The following is a 21,949-nucleotide window of genomic DNA, read 5'->3' as shown; positions in this document are numbered from 1 at the left end:
AACATTTGGACAAGTTTTATTAACTAGAGCTACTTTTTTAAAAAAAAAATCCACAAGGAGAGCATGCATATTGCATGGCAACTATTTGTGCATGATTAGCGTTCCTTGGATAGGCCTCAGCGTACATTGTGGAACCTAAAACATTTTTTTTAAATACAACTTGTAAAATACTTGATAGCATTTGGTCATAAACTGATAAAACCAGGTCAGTAACTGCAAGTTGTGAGGTTAAAACGTAATGCCAAGAACTCCTCAGTCAAGACTTGAGGAACTCATGTTGCTGTTGGTAGAAGTCAAAGAGTCTTTTGAGATGTATTAAACCCCAGCCAGATTTCTCAAGTTCAGTCTGCACTGGATTCCCCAAATCTCTTGGTTCTTTTTGCAGCCAATGGTGGGCCTTGCGATAGGTGAAAAATAGGAGGTATTGATCTTTATATGAGGAAGCGTCCCTTTTAAGAGCTGTAGGGAATTGGCAGTCACTATTCCAAAAACTTGCAGTGTTTTGAGTGTAGCAATTTCACCAAGTTCACTAAAAGAAAAAATACAACAAAATAATTCCTTTAATTTAGCTAGTGCGATTTTTCATGTGTTCAGTACTGAATGATTGTCAGCACATCTCATAGAATAACAGCTGTGACTTAATTATTCTCTAAATTCAAGGGCATGTTGAAAACCATGTAATAAACTAATACTTATGTACATTCTATAAGGACTAAGTTGTTCGCAAGGGTGTCCATTCCAACATCCATTTTGATGTTGGACTAAGTGCAGTTTACAGCATTTAAAAATTTAAAGGACCCATCGTACAATTAAAACTGTAAAAATTATATTAGCAGCTCCATTTCTATTTGTGGTCCCCAACATACAAACAGCATTGCAGATTATCTTTTTATTACATATATACAGGTGTCCTTGACTTACAATCACAATCAGAACCAGAATTTCTGCTGATAAAGCAGTTGTTAAGTGAGTTGCATCCAATTTTACAACCTTTCTCTTGTCATGGTTATTAAGCAAATCACTGCAGTTCTTAAGGGAATCACATGGTCGTTAAGGCAATCCAGATCCCCCCATTGACTGCCTCTTGCATTGATGGTGAACATTTTTGGCACTGAGTGCTCATCGGGTCCACAAACCGGAAGAAGTTACCCAGGGGGCATGCACACCCCTGGAAATGAACTTCCGGTTTCTGGCACACACGTCCAATTTCCAGCTCCCACATGTCCGATTTTTGGCAGGTGCACTTCTGGTTTCCGGCATGCATGCCCGTGCAATGATCATCTAGCCAGCACATGTGCACTTGCCAGAAAATGGAAGACCAGCTCTTCAGTTTCCAGCACTGCCGCACACACAAAAGCCAGCTGATCATTGCGCGTGCATGCGTGCCAGAAACCCAGAAGAACGGGCAAGGCTGCGCATGCCAGGCGACATGGTTCTGTGTGCCACTTTGGGCACACGTGCCATAGGTTTGCCATCATGGGCCTATTGGAAGCTGGCTGGGAAAATTACAAATGGTTATCATGTGACCCCAGAAATTTGCAAGTATTACACATACATGCCAAGCAGTCAAAATTGTGATCACATGACTTGGGGGGGGTGCTATGACAGACATAGATGTGAGGACTGTTAGATGTAAGTCACTTTTCAAAGCTGTTGTAACTATGAACTGTTGCTAAATGAATGGTTGTAGCTGAGAATGACCTTTATATATATGCAGTATTATAAAAATACCCCAGTAACCATTGTTCCCCATTCTCCAGTTTGGTTATGCAGTTTAAAGATGTGCTGCACCTCACCTTTGAGGAATTTACCCTAATAAGTGATAATTTTAAAAGTTATCTACAATGATATTTAAAAGGTGGTCCTCCAGTGGTGGGTTCTGGATCCCATCGCAACTGGTACGCTGCGACAAGGTCGGGGGGCCACCACAGCACGTGTGCTGCGTGTGCACCCATGCTGCATGTGCACCCACCGCGCTGCTCTCGCTGCTCGGGGGAGCGTTGCACAGGTGCCGTACGCTGCACATGCATGCACAAATAGCCCAGTCAGCTTAAATACGGGTAAGGAACAAGGGAGGGTGGGCAGGTGAGCCCTCCAGTACAGCATCCACCGGTACATCTGTACCAGGGCGTACCGGCCAGAACCCACCACTGCGGCCCTCTAACAATGTATCTGCTTTATAAATAGTCTCTTAGCTTCTGTCAGCAATCTGATGAGTGGAAGAACAATAAATGTCTATGGAGAGTCTCAGTCATCCAGGTCATGGTTGTCCCAAAGGTGCTTTTTCCAGAGGCAACTGGACTTTCTGGTTTTTATTTTTCTTTGAAGACATTTTGTTTCTCATCCAAGAAGCTTCTTCAGCTCTAAAGTAGCTTCTTGGATGAGAAACGAAATGTCTTCAAAGAAAAAAAAAACGGAAAGTCCAGTTGCCTCTGGAAAAAGCACCTTTGGGACAAGAACAACAAATATACTCTTGAGTAGGGCTAAATGATTCCAACTATAAGTGTTGGATCTTATGTGTGCTCAGTCCTAATTACATATTTCAAATCTTTTTCAAAGTGTGCACAGCCCCACCCTTGAGTTTCTCACTCAAAAAAGTGAAAATGCAAAATATCCTGCCCCTTTTTTATACTGTAACCCATCCAGCTTTTCCAGTTCAGAAATTGTCAGTTGTATATTTCTAGAATGCACAAAGGGAGGAACTTAGGCATTCCAGTTGATTTACACACACACACACACACACACACACACACAAACACACACACACACCTTTTTGCCAAAAATCTCAAGCCAATGTATCCTTCCAATTAAGGCATAAAGAATTACAGCTATCATAAAAATATGCTGGGACATAACTGATCTGTGCAGCATCAATTTACACATTCTGTGTTTAACAGGGAAACATCCTTCAGTTATACTTTCTGGCATCCAGGAAACCTCTGGTGGAAACTGAGTCAATAACAATGGCAGAAGAAATTAAAGTCCTCTTTTTGAAAGGAGGATCAATATATAGCAATTAAATGTTTTAAAATGCAATAAGCGAGCAAAGGATGAAAGCAGACAAAGGCATACATTGAAAAATCAGTTTGTAGCATTTATAAAGAGCAGTCTGAATCTGATCTCAAAGTCTTAAACTTTGAAAAAAAACCTTTGTTGATACTAAGAACAGGATTTGGTCTCTTTAAACAACTCACAAAGCATAAAAAAGGCCACGGATAAAGCTAAAAGAGCTTGTAACAATCAGAATTTTTTAAAAACTACAATAAATTATTGTTTATGTTCACAAGGAAACACTCTGCAGAACAACATTTCACCTGTAATAACTTGCAAAAACTTAGCATTTGCAGGATTAGCTCTCACTTTTAGCACAAACAAACTGATATAAAAAATGACTTACAGTAAAGCAGCGGGAGGTATTTGATAGCATCGACTAAGACTTAAGTGCTCAAGGTGTCTGAGTTGGTGGAAGTAGGCAAAGCATTCAGGCTTCAACATAACACTGTCACTGTCAACGCAAGTATTTAAGAAAATTTTATTTTGCATTTATTTAAGATTGCATGTCTTTATAAAAATAAAACTTATATTTTATTTAATTCTGGATGTGCATATTCAAGTCTTTCACATGACCAAGTACTTGTGATGGAATGTAGTAGGCTAGATTCCCAGAAGGGAGGGAGTGCAATTCCAGAGGCAGCTCAGTCCAGATATTTTGTGTGAGAGAAAGAGGGTGAAGACAGCCCCTCCCTAATAGTCCTTCAGAGTATATGCTTGATGTAGATAATAGGATGCTTCAGTTTGGCAAGATTTATTTACAGCTGGGCTAAAGATGCCAAACAAAAAGTGAGTAATTTAGTTAGAAGGATCAACTCAGAACAGTATAATTTTAATACAGATTTAGGCACTTAAATGTACTTGTCAATACTGAAGCTAGCCTGATTGAGGTCATTTTGAGGCTTCAGTGTTGCCCGATGGAGATGAGGGCTAGGGAGGGGGGAATAGAGATAGCTGGAGTTTGTAGCCAAAACAAAATACTTTCCCCTGGGAACCAAGGACATTCCAACAGGTGGCTGAAGAAAGGAGGACTGAGTTATCAAGCGACTGAGCAGCACCCTGATTGGACCATATGACTGTTTGTTTGGGAAAAGGGGAAAGCTGTGGGAACGGTTTACTTAGGTGAAAACCGTGGGAACATTTAGAGTTGGTTTTCATCAGTCTGTGTCAATATGATATCTCCAAATAAACTGTTCTTTGAGGAATCTACCTGCCTCAGAGTTCTGTTTGCTATGGGGGTATTACTTGGAACCCTGAGATTATTCCAATATTAATCTATCACTTATATATGGCATAAGATGCATTCAATCTATCATATTGTTTTTTATTAAAAGCACAAGGCTTTCAAAGATGCAAACTAGTATTCAACTGCAGTACTTACCTTAAATCTAAATGTACTAGACCAGAGCATCTCTCTAGTAACGTTTTAACATCTGAAAATGAAAAGTGAAATATAATCTGTCATTCATACTTACTCAATGGCATTATCCAGTATATGATCTTAAAACAATGCCACAAATTACTTGGTCAGAAGTACATTTTCTACTAGGATTTAAAAAGGCTACTTTAGTTTTAACACATTTTTCATACTAGAAAACACAACATCTACAGATAAAACCTCGCCTTAACAATAGTTCATTTAGTGACCCAAGTTACAATGGCTCTAAAAAAAATGATTTGATTGTTTTTCACTTATGACTGTTGCAGCATCCCCCTAGTCACATGATCAAAATTTAGACACTTGGCAACTGACTCATATTTATGACGACTGCAGTGTTGTGGGGTCGTGTGCTCCCTTTCTGCGACCTTCTGGCAAGCGAAGTCAACAGACAGTCAGATTCATTAACAAGCATGTTACTAAAGAACTGCAATGATTCAGTTAACAGCAGCAAGAAAGGTCATAAAATGAGCCAAAGCTCAGCTAACAAATGTTTCACTTAGCAACAGAAATATTGAGCTCAATTATGTTAGTAGGCTGAGGATTACCTGTATACAGTCTCAGCAATTTTTATTGCAATGGAAGCACCAATACCATATTATCCTGCAAAGCTTTAGGGTGATGCCTGAACTATCCAGAAATGCACAAGTGATTCAAAATTTCACAAGCTTGCCAGCTGTTATGAAAGTTCACTATTTTTTGCCAGAATTCTTACGTCAGCATGCAACACCATGCAATGATGTCTAGCCCCTGAAAACACTAATTCCTACTATATGAATTTATAGATGCTACACATTTGCCATTCGTACAATCGTTCAGAAAAGGCTAGTTCAGTTGGGAAGTAAACTGTATAAGGTCAGAGGGCTTAGGGGTCCCCTAACTTAGTCTGTAATCCAGACTGCTTTCGGGAAATGACCCAGCCTGAGCCAGGCACCTGTGTATACATTGATGAGGTGATAAGGCTAATCAAGTATCTACCACTTCTTCCATACTGAACAATCCCATGAAGACAATCAAATGGGCCATTCAATTTGGTGTAGCTACAGTTCAAATAATCATTTATGGGAAGCCATTCTAACTGTAGCTCAGTGACAAAGCTTATTCTTTGCATATACAAGTCTGCTTACTTGGACTCTCTAGAACAGTGTTAGCTAACCTTTTCCGGACTGAGTGCCCAAAGCACGCCCGAACCCCCCAAAATGCAATGCATGCACGCCTCCCATGCATGTGCATGCCCCCCGCATGTATGAGCATCCCCCCTGCATGTGCCCCACTCCCGTGCATGCACGGCAGAGACCCAAAGACCAGCTGGCTGGCGGGAGGCGCATGCGTGGCAGAGCTGAGCTGGGGTGACAGCTCGCATGCCCACACAGATACTTAAGACTGAGTTTTGCATTTTCGTCTCCTTATCAAGTCCTTCCCAAGGGGGAAGCCAAATGTTGTTTAATGCTGTTAAAAGGTACTGTAAAAGGCTGTAAAATATTCCAAGTAAAACTGCCTTTTGCAATTGACTGATGGTGATTTTGTCAATATGATTGAGTTCAAGTGAACTTATTATATACATAAAAATTGGAAATCACAGTTGCTATTAGCTGTTGCTGGCCTTTATATGCATCACATTTTTCCCAAGAACATGGGAGGTTGTATTGTTATCGGCACGGTATGTGTGGGAATCCAAAAGTAAACCACAGTATTTATTCTGAATGTGGTAGAAGCTGCATTAAAGCAGTATCCAGTCTCGGCACAATTTTCAGATTCTGAAAATTTTGTTGGCTCGAGCGCTATACCAGGCTTTGAGAGGAATGTCAAGAAATCACAGTACAAAAAGCATATTAAGATTTCTTTACTAGGTGGCTTTAACATTTTAAGGAGAAAATTGGGTATGTAACCGAACTACTGTTCAATTACAATGGAAAACAACCTCCCCCTCCAATTATCACTTGAGGAATGGTAGGTTACCTGGAAAAACTGTTTCAAAACAAAACTCACCTGGGATCAGGAGATTCTGCCTGTATCCACTAAGGTTCAATTGCAATAGTTTGGGAGGAACATGACTGACTACTATCTTCAATTGGTCAGCTGTGAAGTCACACCAGCCTAAATTCAATTCTTCTAACCTATGTATAAATTGAGAAGGAATATATTATCTACCAATTATTGTATGCCACCCAAAATCACTTCTCATGAGATGGACAGTTATATAAATTTGATACATATCAACTGAGAGTTTTGAAAGGATCAAAATATCTCAAAATTGTATAAAAATAAAATAAAATAGTATAAAAAATAAAACACCCAACTTTCAGTCTTCTAATTTGAAATTCAAACATGTTTCACCTTCATTTAATTTTTTATACAACAAAACATACCATGGCACTGAAGGCCAGTAGAATCAAAACCGAAAAAGAAAAGTCAATCACACGACACAATAGGCTCACTCACTGTGCTAAGCCGTAGTTTAATGTTTAATGCTAAGACATAATTTAATGTAGGTTTGTTAAACCAGAATGCTAGCTTCACTAACTGAATTGTGGCTGCATCCTACAACAACTAGGGTCAAATTACCGTATTTTTCAGAGTATAAGGCATACCGGAGTATAAGATGCAGCAAGGTTTTGAAGAGGAAATATTTTTTTAAAAGTTTTTGCACTCTGAAAACCTCCCCCAAACAGCCGGTTTTTCACGAAAATGGCTCTGTTCTTTTCAAAAAAAGGCCAGGCATTGCCTTTGGGAGTGTTCCTTGAGGGTGGGGGGGAAAAGAAGCAAAAAAGCCCCATTTTTTGCAAAAATGGGCCATTTTTTTTTTGGACAAAAAGGGGCATGGATAACCTTTAGGAAGCTTATAGAGTGCTGCTGGGGGATGGGTGGGGGTAGGGGCAAAAAATGGGCTGTTTCTGCCCTCTCCAGCCCCCAGGAACTCTCTGAAAGCCTCCTAAAAGCTATGCACGGCCATTTTGGTGAAGGGGGCATAGTTTCGGGAGGCATAAAATGCTGTATTCAGTGTATAAGACGCACCCAGATTTTCAGCTTCTTTTTTGAGGGAAAAAGGTGTGTCTTATACTCTGAAAAATACAGTACATGCTGAACTAAATTCAAATAAAAACTACAGATTAGCAAGATATGTGAACCCAGTTCTTATGTACACCATCTGATGTTCTCCATAACAGCATTTGTACTAGCAGAACTGACCTATGGTGGATTTTTAAATATTTTAGTTCTTCTACTGTCCCTGAAATCTATTATGAGGTTTTGGGAATCCTTTGGCCAAGAGGGAAAACAGCACCAGGTCTGCAGAAAACGTACAAATTCACAAATATCATAGAGGAAATTCCACAGCCATCCCAATTGGGACCATGGTGTAAAAATGATACAACTCGATCTATGACCTCCCTTACACATCACCCACACCTAACTATTTGTGCCTTTCTTTTTATTCCAAGATAGTTTTTGTTGTGCATCATATTTATGAGTTTCTTGCATCTGTGCACAACTCAACGTGTGAATGCCTAGATGACCACTCAAACCCACAGCAACTTGTCCCTCTAATCTGAACTCTGGATTGTTATTAGAGTTTTTATCAACAAATCCCGTTTAGAATGTTTAACACTAGTGCTAAATTCAATGTAATATCTCATGTAAGTAATGTTACCTCAGACAGCTTTTCAACAACACTTCCACGGTATCTGCAGAGAATCCAGAACATCCAGATAAGTTGAGCCGGACCAAGTTGGGGTTTTGTGCTATACTTCTAAAAGAGAAAGAATAGAGTGTTTAAATACTGCTAAATTGATCTGTTCTATCATCAGGAGCCAAAGCTGCAAGAGAGCCTGAAGATACCAAACTATTTCTAACGTGTCAAACTGGTTGTGAATTTGCTGAATAAGGTTCTACATTTAGGCAAGAAACACAAAATGCACAGGTACCGTATAGGTCCGGGATGGCGAACCTATGGCACGTATGCCACAGGTGGCACGCGGAGCCATTCGTCAGGGCAACACCTCAGCTGGCCAGTGCACATGCGCGCACTGGCCAGCTGAGTTCAGCCTTTTTTAAAGACATTTTTCGCTCTCCCCAGGCTCCAGAGGCTTTACAGGAGCCTGGGGAGGGCAAAAAGAGCCTCTCCCCGGAGGCCCTCCGGAGGCTTCAGGAACTTCCCTGAAGCCTCCGAAGCGCAAAACACAGTACCTACGGCAAACTGGAAGTTCGGGAACGGACTTCCGGTTTGCTCATAGGGTCAGTTTAAGCCCTCTAGAGGCTTCAGGGATCTTCAGGCTTCCCTGAAGCCTCCAGAGGGCATAAACCGGCCATACGAGCAAACCGGAAGTCATCTGGGGGGCGGGGGAGGCTTTTTTCGCCCTCCCCAGGATCCTATAAAGCGCACGGGAGGGCGTGGGCATGTGTTGCATTATGGTTGTAGCACACCCATGCACGACCCCCCTGCGCTCCCCCCCTTATGGCCAAAAAAGGTTCGCCATCACTGGTATAAGTGGTACCTTGCTCAATAATAGTAACTGTGAAGGGGATCTTTGAGTCCTAGTGGACAACAATTTAAATAGGAGCCAGCCGTGTGCAGCAGCTGCCAAAAAAGCCAATATGGTTCTAGGCTGCATAAACAGAGGGATAGAATCAAGATCACGTGAAGTGCTGATACCACTTTATAATGCCTTGGTAAGGCCACACTTGGAATACTGCATCCAGTTTTGGTCGCCACGAGGTAGAAAAGATGTGGAGACTCTAGAAAGAGTGCAGAGAAGAGCAACAAAGATGACTAGGGGACTGGAGATTAAAACATATGAAGAACGGTTGCAGGAACTGGATATGTCTAGTTTAATAGAAAGAAGGACTAGGGGAGACATGATGGCAGTGTTCCAATATCTCCGGGGTTGCCACAAAGAAGAGGGAGTCAAACTATTCTCCAAGGCACCTGAGGGTAGAACAAAAAGCAATGGGTGGAAACTAATCTAGGAGGGAATTGAAGAACTTAGAACTGAGGAGAAATTTCCTGACAGTAGAACAATTAATCAGTGGAACAGCTTGCCTCCAGAAGTTGTGAATGCCCCAACACTGGAAGTCTTTAAGAAGATGTTGGATAGCCATTTGTCTGAAACAGTATAGGGTTTCCTGCCTAGGCAGGAGGTTGGACTAGAAGACCTCCAAGGTCCCTTCCAACTCTGTTATTGTACTGTATAGTATTTATTTAATGTACATACTGCTCTTTGCAAAATAAAGCAGTTAGTAGAATTAATAAAATAGAATAACTGTTGGGAAGAAGAATGAGATTTTATCCATGTCCTTTACATCAATGGTCCCCACCTTCACGGACCATTAGCCGTAGCAGCACTGTCGCTGGTAGTGGGAAAAGGAGGGGATGGTTTTACACACGCAACCTAGCTCTCACACATATGCAAATGAAGCTTTGCCCCCACTTGCCAATGGGCCATGGACCAATTCAGGGGTTGAGGGACCCCTGCTTTACATGGAAGCGACAGAGAAGGAAAGTTCTAGAGAGCTAAAATAAAACACAAATCACAAAAATAATTCTAAAAATCCTACAGCTTCAAAATCAACACCAATGTTATGAAGCAAAAAAACTGAGCAAAGGCTTAAACCTTAAGCAAGAAACGAGGGAGAAAGAAGTTATATATTACAAAGGAACACCAAACCAGATTTAGTCTGAATTTTTAAACATGATGCAATTATGAAGGATTCCTAAGATCAGTTTCACTAGAAGTTCAGTTACTCAACTGACTGACCCTACATACCTCTTCACGTCAATAAAAGTAATATAATTCATGCAGGCAGACATTATCTTAAAAGAGGCATTCCCTTGCTGAATGAAAAAGCAGAAAGTCCGGTATAAGATTGTCTTTCATTCCCCACCTCTTATGTTCTTACTTTTAAAATAAACAGAAAATTTTAAAACGTTGCTTCTTGATAAATGAGTTATTATTGATCTACTACTAAGAAGTTTGTTAAGTTGATGAATGGACAGATCAATTCTACAGAGAAGGAAAAGGAAGTAATGGAGGTAGAAGAAAGGACTCCATAAAGCTCTTTGGGCACAGGCTACAGGACAAAAAAGGAGGCACAGGCTACAGGACAGAAAAGGAGTACAGACAGTCCTTGCTTAAGGACCTCCCTGTTTAGTGACTGTTTGAAGTAACTGAAAAAAGTAATTTTATGACTTGATCTTGCACATATGAGTGTCACAACATTCTTGCAGTCATGTGATTAAGATTTGGGAGTAACTGGTAGGCATTTACAATTGCAACATCCCGCAGCTGTGCAATTGCCATTTGCACACTACATAACCAGTTTCCAGCAAGAGTCAATGGAGAAACTGGCAGTAAACTCAGAAGGCGTGGTCACATGATGTCTGAGTTAACAACCACGTCACTTGGTCATAAGAGTTGCCAGTCCCAACTGAGGTCATTAAGCAAGGACTACCTGTATGCAAAATTGTTTAGCATTTGATTCTACAACTGAGTTGCAGACTATTTTATTTCTTACATTTTTTTATCACTGATAAAAGGGGAAGGAAATCAACCAATGGGAAGGTAAACACAATATTTCCTGTGATCTACAGCTGAGGGGCACAGGATCTTCAATAGTTCGGTGAATCTGCAATACTTTTGAGCCTGCTCTTGCATTCCTACACCTTATGTTGTTATTATTATTACCGTACTTTTTGGAGTATAAGATGCACTTCACCCCCAAAAGAGGGTGAAAATTTGGGTGCATCTTATACACCGAATGTAGCCCCACCAACCTGCCGGCCCCCACCCTTTGGCCTCTGCCCCCCAGCAATTTGCCTCCTTGCAGCAAACAGCAAACAGCCTGTTTCAGCTTCAGCACAGCCAGATTAGCACAAGCAGCGTTTGGATTGGCCTCCTGACCATCAGCTGTTTCAGGCTGCAGGATTTCTATTGCCTCCTCCGTGTGCCCCATTTTCTGCCTCCGCATCCCATTTTTGGCCTCTGCAGGCCCCATTTTCGGCTCCACGTGCCCCATTTTCCACCCATTCTGATCCCCGCCACCCACAATGGGCAGAAAATGGGGCACGCGGAGGCGGCAATAGCCTATGGCAATCCCTGCAGCCTGATTGTCAGGAAGCCGATCCAACAATCAGCTGCTTGTGCTAATCAGGCTGTACTGGAACTGAAAAGGGCTGCTTGCTGCAAGGAGGCAAATTGCTGGGCGGCAGAGGCAGATTTTTTTCTTCTTGTTTTCCTCCCCAACAGCCAGGTGTGTCTTATACTTTGGAGTGTCTTATACCCCAAAAAATATGGTACTTTAATTGTGGGATAAATACGGTATTTATAATAACCAGCCCACTTCCAAAAACTCTGGAAAACTTACAACATCCTGAATACAATTTAAAAGAAAAATACAGCAAAGCACAATAAAGCAGGGGGTCCCTAACCTGTTGGCCACAGCCCATTAGTGGACCATGAGGGGTTTTCAGCCAGGCCATGGAAACGCCCAGTGAGTACGCATCCTCGGCATGCCCTCCCCACCCCACCTCCGCCAGTCTGCAAAGTTAGAAACATTGGGAACGAAGTTATAAAGGATAATAGCCCATAGAAATACAATCGTAGCAATCAAAACAATGAGGATCCACCAACACATGAACTCCAGGTGTGTGAACCGGGTAAGGACTTTGTCAAGGATTTGTTACGACTTTCTCTTCCTGAAGGTAGCATCAAAAATTAACACATTTTTAATTGCTCACCTAACTATACCAGAAGAAAGTAGAAGACCTTCTAAGCTGAGGTTCTGCAGACTCTGGCATCTGTCAAGGATAGCTACGAGATCTATAACATTTATTGTACAATTCGATAAATCCAGATGTTGCACACAAAGAGCCCTAAAAAGAAGAAACAAGCAAGAGTGTGAGGAAAGCAGTGGAATACAATTCTTAAAAAAAAAAAAACAGTATTAGCAAAATCATAGAATTGTTGAATTATATAGTTTAAGGAAACCACAACAATAATGGACAGGTGGTCCTCAAGGTACCAGTGCAATTCAGCCCAAAATTTCCATTGCTAAGCAAAGCAACAGTTAAGTGAGTTGTGACCTTGCAACCTTTTTGCCATGGTTGTTAAGAGAATCACTGCAGTTGTTAAGTGAATCATTTGCACATCAAGTGACTCTGGCTTCCCAGATTAAGTTTGCTTGTCAGAAACTCCTTAGAGCAGGGGTCTCCAACTTTGGCAATTTTAAGACTTGTGGGGCTAGAGTTGCAGACAACTTTACCAGAGGGAACATTTTTTGCTCTCAGCCAAAAAAGATTGTCTATTCACACGTGGCACTACACCGATGTCTGGTGCCAAAGTCTAGGTCAGCTGACCAAATTTCCCAGTTCCCTTGAAAAGTGTTTCTTTCTTTTTGCAAAACATACAGCATATTAGCAGACAGGCAGGAACAAAACTGCAAAATTAAAGGATATCATCTCATTTTACTGCAGCATTTACCTGCTTGTTTTAAACAAAGGCGTCGCGATGCAGGACCTTGGACAGCGGAAAGCGATCACTCCCAACGGCAACAATTGGCCAATCACTCCTGGCAAAAGATTTTTACCTGCAAGATCAAGACTTTGCCAAAGCGACTCATCAAGCCTTAAAAAAAGAAGAAAAAAAAGGGGTGGGAAGGAGGGGAGGAAATTAATTTAACAGTCACTGAAGCAAAAATGTCAGCATAACTGAGGTTGTCATGAGCAGATTATTATGCAATAATCATAAAAAAAAATCAGCCACGATTCACTTAATCACCTTGCTTACCAATGCAAGTTCTCGTCGCAGTTGTGGTTGTAAATTGACATACTGTACATATATATGTTTATACATACTGTATATGGGAAACAATGGTGCCAAGAAGTATTGATACTATGAAAAATGAATAAATATTACGTGCGTTGGGCAAAATCTGCCCAGAACTTCATTTAATTTTCATCTATTCCAAAGTGGTGGCGCATTTAGACGCTGCAGCTTTGAACTCCCGGTGTCACAGTGGAGTTCGTTTCCACTACAATTTTGCACCAGTGAAGTTAAAACCAATGTTGTTGTATTTATTTTGTACAATGACAATAAAGATGATACTATTAAAAACAAAGAGCCAAAGTGATAAATCTGTTCAGATCTTAGATGGAAAATATTACAACAATTCTGCAGCATGCAGTTAAAATTGCATCCCAATATCGGGCTATTATTTTGGAATGTTTGTTGCCTCACATATGACAAGTGAAACTCCTAAATCACTTAATTCCTACTGAAATTCCTACAAGAGCCAAGGTGGCGCAGTGGTTAAATGCAGCACTGCAGGCTGCTGCTAGATCAGCAGTTCAGCGGTTCAAATCTCACCGGCTCAGGGTTGACTCAGCCTTCCATCCTTCCGAGGTGGGTAAAATGAGGACCCAGATTGTTGGGGGCAATATGCTGACTCTCTGTAAACCGCTTAGAGAGGCCTGAAAGGCCTATGAAGCGGTATATAAGTCTACTGCTATTGCTATAAAAAAAATTAATAAATCATATAAATGCTATAGGGACGCGATAGCTCAGTGACGAAGACGCTGAGCCTGTTGATCAGAAAAGTCGGCAGTTTGGTGGTTCGAATCCCTAGCGTCACGTAATGGAGTGAGCTTCCATTACTTGTCCCAGCTTCTGCCAACCTAGCGGTTTGAAAGCATGTAAAAATGCAAGTAGAAAAAATAGGAACCACCTTTGGTGGGAAGGTTAACAGCGTTCCGTGTGCCTTTGGTGTTTAGTCATGCCGGCCACATGACCAAGGAGGCATCTTCGGACAGCGCTGGCTCTCCAGCTTTGAAACGAAGTTGAGCACTGCCCCCTAGAGTCGGGAATGACTAGCACATATGTGTGAGGGAAACCTTTATGTTCATCAATGCTCAGTGAAAACCAATTCAGCAAAGAGTACAAGGAAAATGCTTTTATATATTTATATATACACACTTTTATTTAGAAATCGACAGCCACTTACGAAAGGCGATGCCATCTCCGGCAAACCTGGGAAACTTTCAGTAAATCAGTCAAGTTTAGACAGGAAAAGATTCCCAACAGCAATTCATCTGGCAAAGTATCCCAAGAAATACCTTTTGGGGAGGAAAGGAAAGAATTATTATGAAGGTTTAACTGAGTGTTTTTCACGCTTGATGCTTCAAGATGTGCGGACTTCCACATTCTGGAGTGGAATTCTGAAAAATGACATCCACATATGTTAAAAGTGCCAAGGCTAAGAATGCTTTAACTGGTTCATTGGCTGGTAACCAAATTTTTCCAGCATCTTTTGCACTGGAAATGCAGCTGGACTTTTCCAACTCATGGAGAACACTGTATTTCCTCCTTTCAGCAAAGTATGTACTTGGCACATAATTGTCTGAGGTTGTGTGAGTCATTCTACTATTAAAAACGATGGATAAAAAATTTGAACCACCATTAATGATGCTCATTTCCATCTTAACAGATTCCACAAAACAATAATAAGAAGCCCACGAGATTGGTGGTGTCCTGACTGGAGGAAATATAGGAGTGGAAAAGGAATAATTTATTCACAACTAGGGAGATATACCTGGTGGGACACAGAAGAAGGGGTCTTCTCTGTGGTGGCTCCCTCTCTCTGGAACATCATTTCCACAGAGATTAGAATGCCCCCCACTCTTAACACTCTTCCCAAAGGCGCTGAAGACCTGGTTCTGCCAGTTGTGCCTGGGGATCCCAGAGTGGGATGGAGCCCATCATATGACGTGTTGTCACCGAGGCGGGGGGCTATTTTATTTTATTATATATGATTTTTCTCTTTTATTAGTTTTACTGTTTTTATATGATGTTTTTATATTCTTGTAAGCCACCTTGAGTCGCCATGTGTGAATAGGAGGCAATATAAATCTCGTAAATAAATAAACTACAGGTGGGATGAATGTCTGGTGCCTAACATGTTTTACTTTAGCACTGGGAAAAATGTTTCAATTTTCTTGGGCTGCTTAATCTTGTTTGCTCTTATTTTGCATCTTGTGATACTGCAGCAATTTATCCCTAAGTAGTATATGTTTTAACATTTTATGAATGTTGTACACTTAATGGTCAGGTTTTCTAAAATCTATTTTAGAGTGTCTATAAACATTGTTCATAAAACAAATTGAAGCACTGACCTCAAATCATTGATTTTGGATCTTACATCAACAACAAAAATCCAAGACGACACACACACACACAACAGAATCAAAAATATTTTTTTACAGAGTTCCATGTAACTCACTTCAAGGTAAATACAGTGGGACTGCAATCTACGGTAGTGTAAAAGAATGAAACATGGTTTTCAGAAAATGGGATAGTTAAATGTTAGCTAGGGTATTAAGTTATTTACTTGCCTTTTCAAATATTCCCAACTTAAAAATGTATTCGTATGCAAATGGTGACTAATATAAATCTAATTTTGAAGAAGTGTAGTGAGCCAGTTTAAGAAATACCCACCTCATACCCTGCATTCAGTTAGTGTGCTGAATGAATTCAGCCACTCTGATTTGCAAATTATGGTTTATAGCAAGTCTGTTGTGTTACTTTAGGGCAACTGTTTCTTGACAACAAACCAAGATTAAGGAAAACTAATTATAATAGCCGAATCCAACAAATCAGCCTGCTTTTATAATTTAAAAAACTGCTATCAATTTAAACTTTATCATCACCCTAACGCAGAATTTTAAATACCGTATAAGAATATAAGATGCACCTTTTTTCCTCAAAAAAGAGGGTGAAAATCTGGGTGAGTTTTATACACCGAATATGGCATTTTTGGCCTCTCGAAACCTCACCCCCTTTGCAAAAATGATCATCCGTAGCCTTTAAGAGGCTTCCAGAGTGCTCCTGGGGCTGGGGAAGGCAACAATGAGAAGAAAATGGGCCATTCCCCCCACCCGAGCACTCTATAAGCCTCCAAAAGGCTATGTATGCCCTTTTTTTTGACAAAAAGGGGCCTATTTTCGTGAAAAACGGTCTGTTTTGGGGAGATCTTCAGAGTGCAAAACCTTAAAAAAAAAATTTTAATTTGCCTCTTCAAAATTTTGGTGCGTCTTATACTCCGGTGCGTCTTATACTCCGAAAAATACGGTAGCTTTTGGGGGCGGGGAGATCTTACCTGCAACTGTCTCTTGAAGCAGTCTAGGCTGGCGGATAATCACAAATTTGGTTTCCCTCACTTTCTGCCGTTTCGTGGGTGGACTCACACACATCAAGAGATCCTGGGGGGTGTTCTCACTGTCCAGTTTAAGAGCAGACACTCCCATGCCTGAGAGGAGATCTGAAGTCTTGTTGGGATGCCAGCTCCATGGGACACCTGTAGTGATGTTGCTCTCCAAATCTGGAATTTCCTGAAGATGTCTCCTGAAAGGATGCAAAGGCCCACAGCTACCATTTTACATGCAATCCATAATAGCTCTTCAGCCAACACAGGAACAGAGACTTAATAGCAATAGCCCTTACATACTGCTTCAGTGCTTTACCGCTCTCTTTAAGCAGTTTAGAGTCAGCATATTGCCCCCAACAATCTGGGTTCTTATTTTATCAAGGATGGAAGGCTGAGTCAACCTTGAGCCACTCAGAATCAAACTCCTTGAGCCGGTGAGACCCGAACTGCCAAACCGCTGGCAGCCGGTGATCAGCAGAAGTAGCCTGCAGTACTGCACTCTAACCACTGCGCCACTGTGGCTCTTAATTGAAGTAGTTCATATCTCAAGACCTAAAATGGACACCTAACATCAAAAACGTCATTAAAAAAGCACAATAAAGAACGTTGCCAACTCAAGAAACTCAAACTGCCCAAGGAGCTGCTGATACAGTTCTACAGAGGAATTATTCTCATCTGCTCCTGGGGGCTGGGGAAGGCAAAAATGAGCAGAAAATGGGCCATTCCCCCCCGCCTCATCTGCACCTCTATAACTGTCTGGTTTGGTTCTGCAACCCAACAAGATGGACACAGACTTCAGAGGATAATCAGAACTGCAGAGAAAACAATGACTACCAACCTGCCTTCCATTAAGGACCTGTACACTGCACGAGTCAAAAAGAGGGCTGTGAAAATATTTACAGACCCCTCACATCCTGGACATAAATTGTTTCAACTTCTAACCTCAAAATGACGCTATAAGGTACTGCACACCAAGACAGCTAGACACAAGAACAGTTTTTTTCTGAACACCATCACTGCTAAACAAATAATTCCCTCACCACTGTCAAACTATTCACTAAGGCTGCATTACTATTACTATTAGTTTTCTCTTTGTTCCTATCACCCATCTCCTCCCACCTATGACTCCATGACTGTAACTTTGTTGCTTGTATCCTTACAATTTATATTGATATTGTTTCCTGATTGCTTATTTGTACCCTATGACTATCCTTAAATGTTGTACCTTATGATTCTTGATGAATGTATCTTCTCTTTTTATGTACACTGAGAGCATATGCACCAAAGACAAATTCCTTGTGTGGCCAATCACACTTGGACAATAAAGAATTCTATTCTATTCTATTCAAGACAGAAACGTTATTATGCTTATTAGAAGAGAGCTAAAAATTCCAGATATGTTTATTTTAGACCTTACTTGACTGGGATGCCTTCATACATTACTACATACATTACTACTAGTTCTTGATGTGTTTGAAGCTGGAATTAGAGTTAAACGTTGTTCTGGTTGTTAAGATCAGCTTATGAACATTTTTTTTTGTAGCTGTCATTAAGCAAACACCATGGTCCCAACGCAAACAGCATCATCATTAAGCAAACAGCGAGGTCATCAAGTAAAGTCACTGTTTGCAAAAGGTGATTATTGCCAGAAAGAGAAAGTAAATGCCGGTTTTGGACCCCCCCAAAAAAGCTATAAATTGTAGTCACAACCGTAGACTGTTGGAAACGTCCGTAAATGTGGGCCAGTTGCTGAGCTCTCAAAATGTGATCACTTGTGGGGGCAGCTGTTGGGACTTTGAATCTGATCACATGTACCTCTTTTGGCATATGCTGTGATTTCAAATTAATTTTTTTACTCAACATGTTGTGTGGAGCCAAACACTGTAACTTATAAAACAGATGTATTATTGAACAATATGAATAAATCAAAATAATTATGGCTTTTGAATAAACTGGGGCTTGATGTGTGTGATGAAAGAAAGAGTCCTTAGTGGCGCAGTGGTTAGAATGCAGTATTGCAGTCTACTTCTACTGGCTGCCGGCAGTTTGGCAGTTCGAATTTCATCGGGCTCAAGGTTGACTCAGCCTTCCATCCTTCCGAGGTGGGTAAAATGAAGACCCAGATTGTTGGGACAATATGCTGACTCTGTAAACTGTTTAGAGAGGGCTGTAAAGCACTATGAAGCGGTATATAAATCTATTGCTAGTGCTACTGCTATTAGGCCAAGGAGATTTTCTGCAACCAAAAAAAATACCATTAAAATACATACTGAGTAAAGTAGATAGATAGATAGATAGATAGATAGATAGATAGATAGATAGATAGATAGATAGATAGATAGATAGATAGATAGATGATAGATAGATAGATACAGAGATAGATACAGAGATAGATAGATAGATAGATACAGAGATAGATACAGAGATAGATACATAGATAGATAGACAGACAGACAGACAATAAAAGATATACTGGATTGGGAGACTGACAACTTGCTATAATTATCTGAATGAAAGTTGTGTTTTATTATTTTTTCTTTGTGCACATATTGTTTTGTTTTTGACCTTGCACCCCCCTCCCCTGTGGTTGTAAGCCGCCCTGAGTCCCCTCAGGGAAAAGGGCGGCATATAAATCCCAATAAACCTAAACCTAAACCTAAACCTAAACCATTATCATCAAAAATTGTTTGGATGGATGGAAGTCCTGCATGGAAGAATAAAACACCCTGTCTCAACAGAGGACTAGAGATCATCTTTGATCATCTATTCATTTAGTGATCATTCGAAGCTATAAGGGCACTTGTAGAAAAAAGACTTATGACCGTTTTTCACACTTACAACCATCTCAGTATCTCCATGTTCATGTCACCAAAATTCAGACGCTTGGCAACCCATTCATATTTATGACAGTTGCAGTGTCCTGAGGTCATGTTTTTGCAACCTTCTGCAAAAGCAAAGTCAATGGGAAAGCCAGATTCACTTAACAACCATATCACTAACTTAACAACTGCAGTGATTCACTTAACGGTGGCAGGAAAAGTCACAAAATGGGGTGAAATTCCCTTAACAACTGTCTTGCTTAGCGACAGAAAGTCGTGGTTGTAAGTCGAAGACTACCTATGTAGAGGGCAGATCAGAGGATGGCAACTACAAATCCTCCTATCCTGTTTACAAGAAAATCAATGGACAGGTTGATGTAGTTGCACTCAATGGAACTCTTGAAAATATCTAAATGACATGTTGCATCATTGTACATTGTACACAAACTTTGGAATAAGCTAATTTTGCATTCAAATACAGCATTTCCAAATACAATTTAGCAACATGTTGCAACACTATGAGACGATTTCCCATCAGTATGTATATTTTCCACTGGATTCAAAGACAAAAAAGAGACCCACATTCAGTCCATTTGCACACCTGCACAGGTTTGTTCTGGCATTGTTTAATTCCATGTGCTAGCACACCTATCCACCTGTGCCAACTTTGCATATGGAGAATGCGCCAGTACCAGTACCCTAACTTTCCTAACTTCTTTGCACTTATCGTGCAAATATTTATTATGCCTATTCCTTGGGGATTCCTAAACAGTAATTAGACGTGCAGTTATAATCTGAAAAATGCATGTCCGATTTGTGAATTGCAGCATTTTTAGCTGAAACACCAAACGACCCGCAACAAAGCGCGCAAGCCAATCCCGCCGCTCCTAATCTTGGCTTCTCTTCTGCCTTCCCAGCTGCATCCATTTATCTTTACCTATGCATGATGCTCAAAGGGGTGATGCATGAAGAACGGGGATCTCCGATCCTTCGGGCTTTTGCTTTCCCGCGCCTTGCCTCGCTCAGCTTTGTTGATCTAGTTAAATTTGCCGCAGCTCCGGAAACCCAGGGGAAAAAAAAGAACCTCGCGCGCTCGATCCGCCCGGGCTAACGTTCTCCTAGACCTCGCGGTGGTTCTCGGGAGTTGTAGTTCTTTGTAATAGAAACCGTTCTCATCTACAGTCCAGTACTCTATGGCAGTGTTTCTCAACCTTGGCTACTTGAAGATGTCTGGACTTCAACTCCCAGAATTCCCCAGCCAGCGAATGCTGGCTGGGGAATTCTGGGAGTTGAAGTCCAGACATCTTCAAGTTGCCAAGGTTGAGAAACACTGCTCTATGGCGACACTTTCTTTAGATTATTGGAAGACATGTCATATTAATAATAAACTATTATTAACAGCAATTGTTTCCTTCTGTTCGTTTCCAGTTCCAGGAAAGTGCGATTTGGGAGAAATGTATTTGTAATAAATGTGTAACTTCCATAAAATGCAGCGTCTATAAAACATCTATGAATTGCAAATAAAAGTCCTGTGTTTTATGTAAAGCACTTAAGGGCAATTTAAACTTTTAAGATATTACCAAGGTAGAAAAATAACTGTTTCAATGAAACCTCAACAGTGCAATGTTACACTTGTCAACGGAATCATACATTCATTTTATATTAATTTCATATTATAATTTTAATTTATTATTATTTTATTTTATTATTATTTTATTTATAATCTATTTTCCAAAGCACCTGAAGGCCAGACAAGGAATAATGGATGGAAACTGACTAAAGAGAGATTCAACCTAGAAATAAAGAGGAACTTTCTGACAGTGAGAAAAAAACAACCAATGGAACAGAAGTTTCCTTCGGAAGTTGTGGGGGCTTCATCATTTGAGACTTTCAAGAAAAGACTGGACTGCCATCTGTCAAAAATGGTGTAGGGTCTCCTGCTTGTGGGGGGGGCGGGGTAACCTACAAAGTCCCTTCCAACTCTGTTAATCTGTAATAAACCAGGCCAATCCCAGGTGGGTCTAGGATTGCATAGCAATAGCAGTTAGATTTATATACCGCTTTACAGTGCATAGATCGGAGATTAGTAATTACTTACTTACTCAAAAAGAGTTGATTAGTGATGGAATCACAATGAACGTTCTCTGATGGGTTAATCAGTATCGAGACCCTTCGCCACCCCATTGTTAGATTTCTCCCACTGCAACCCATCCCTAACTTATTTAACTATCTTCCATCGGCTAGCCCAGGGTTCTCCAAAGTTGACCACTTTAAAACTTGTGGCTATGCTGGCTGGGGAATTCTGGGAGTTGAAGTCTACAAGTGACCAACTTTGGAGAACCCTGGGCTAGGTAAACAAAGGCAGCTTGGCTTTCGCAATGCCTCTTGGGTACTGTAGTCCACCGGTAAAGTGACGGGTGGGGGGAAGCGACAAACCCTGCTCCTACGC

General features: G+C 40.8%; 1 protein-coding gene across 4 annotated transcripts; it reads right to left on the bottom strand.

Moving 5' to 3' along the window:
- SKP2 (S-phase kinase associated protein 2) lies at positions 1-21,769 on the bottom strand. Of its 4 annotated transcripts, none has more exons than XM_087715414.1 (10): positions 21,599-21,769; positions 16,634-16,878; positions 14,483-14,594; positions 12,964-13,107; positions 12,222-12,356; positions 8,139-8,237; positions 6,479-6,606; positions 4,433-4,484; positions 3,398-3,505; positions 1-529 (listed from the first exon to the last, which is right to left on the bottom strand). In XM_087715414.1, exons 1-10 carry the CDS (start codon positions 21,709-21,711, stop codon positions 316-318), a joined length of 1,350 nt encoding a protein of 449 aa, XP_087571540.1. In that variant the 5' UTR covers positions 21,712-21,769; the 3' UTR covers positions 1-315. The 4 variants fall into 4 exon arrangements, with proteins under 4 accessions (XP_087571540.1, XP_087571543.1, XP_087571542.1 ...); XM_087715417.1 differs by having other exon boundaries at positions 21,603-21,766; XM_087715416.1 differs by lacking the exon at positions 21,599-21,769 and adding an exon at positions 20,438-20,666.
- Between the last annotated feature and the right edge of the window lie 180 nt (positions 21,770-21,949).

This window comes from Thamnophis sirtalis, unplaced genomic scaffold (assembly GCF_051295495.1).
Source record: "Thamnophis sirtalis isolate CommonGarterSnake01/CBP01778 unplaced genomic scaffold, rThaSir2_p1.2 scaffold_5, whole genome shotgun sequence".
Lineage (NCBI taxonomy): Eukaryota > Metazoa > Chordata > Lepidosauria > Squamata > Natricidae > Thamnophis > Thamnophis sirtalis.
The sequence above is the reverse complement of the archived record's forward strand: the minus strand, read 5'-3'. Positions and strand labels throughout refer to the sequence as shown.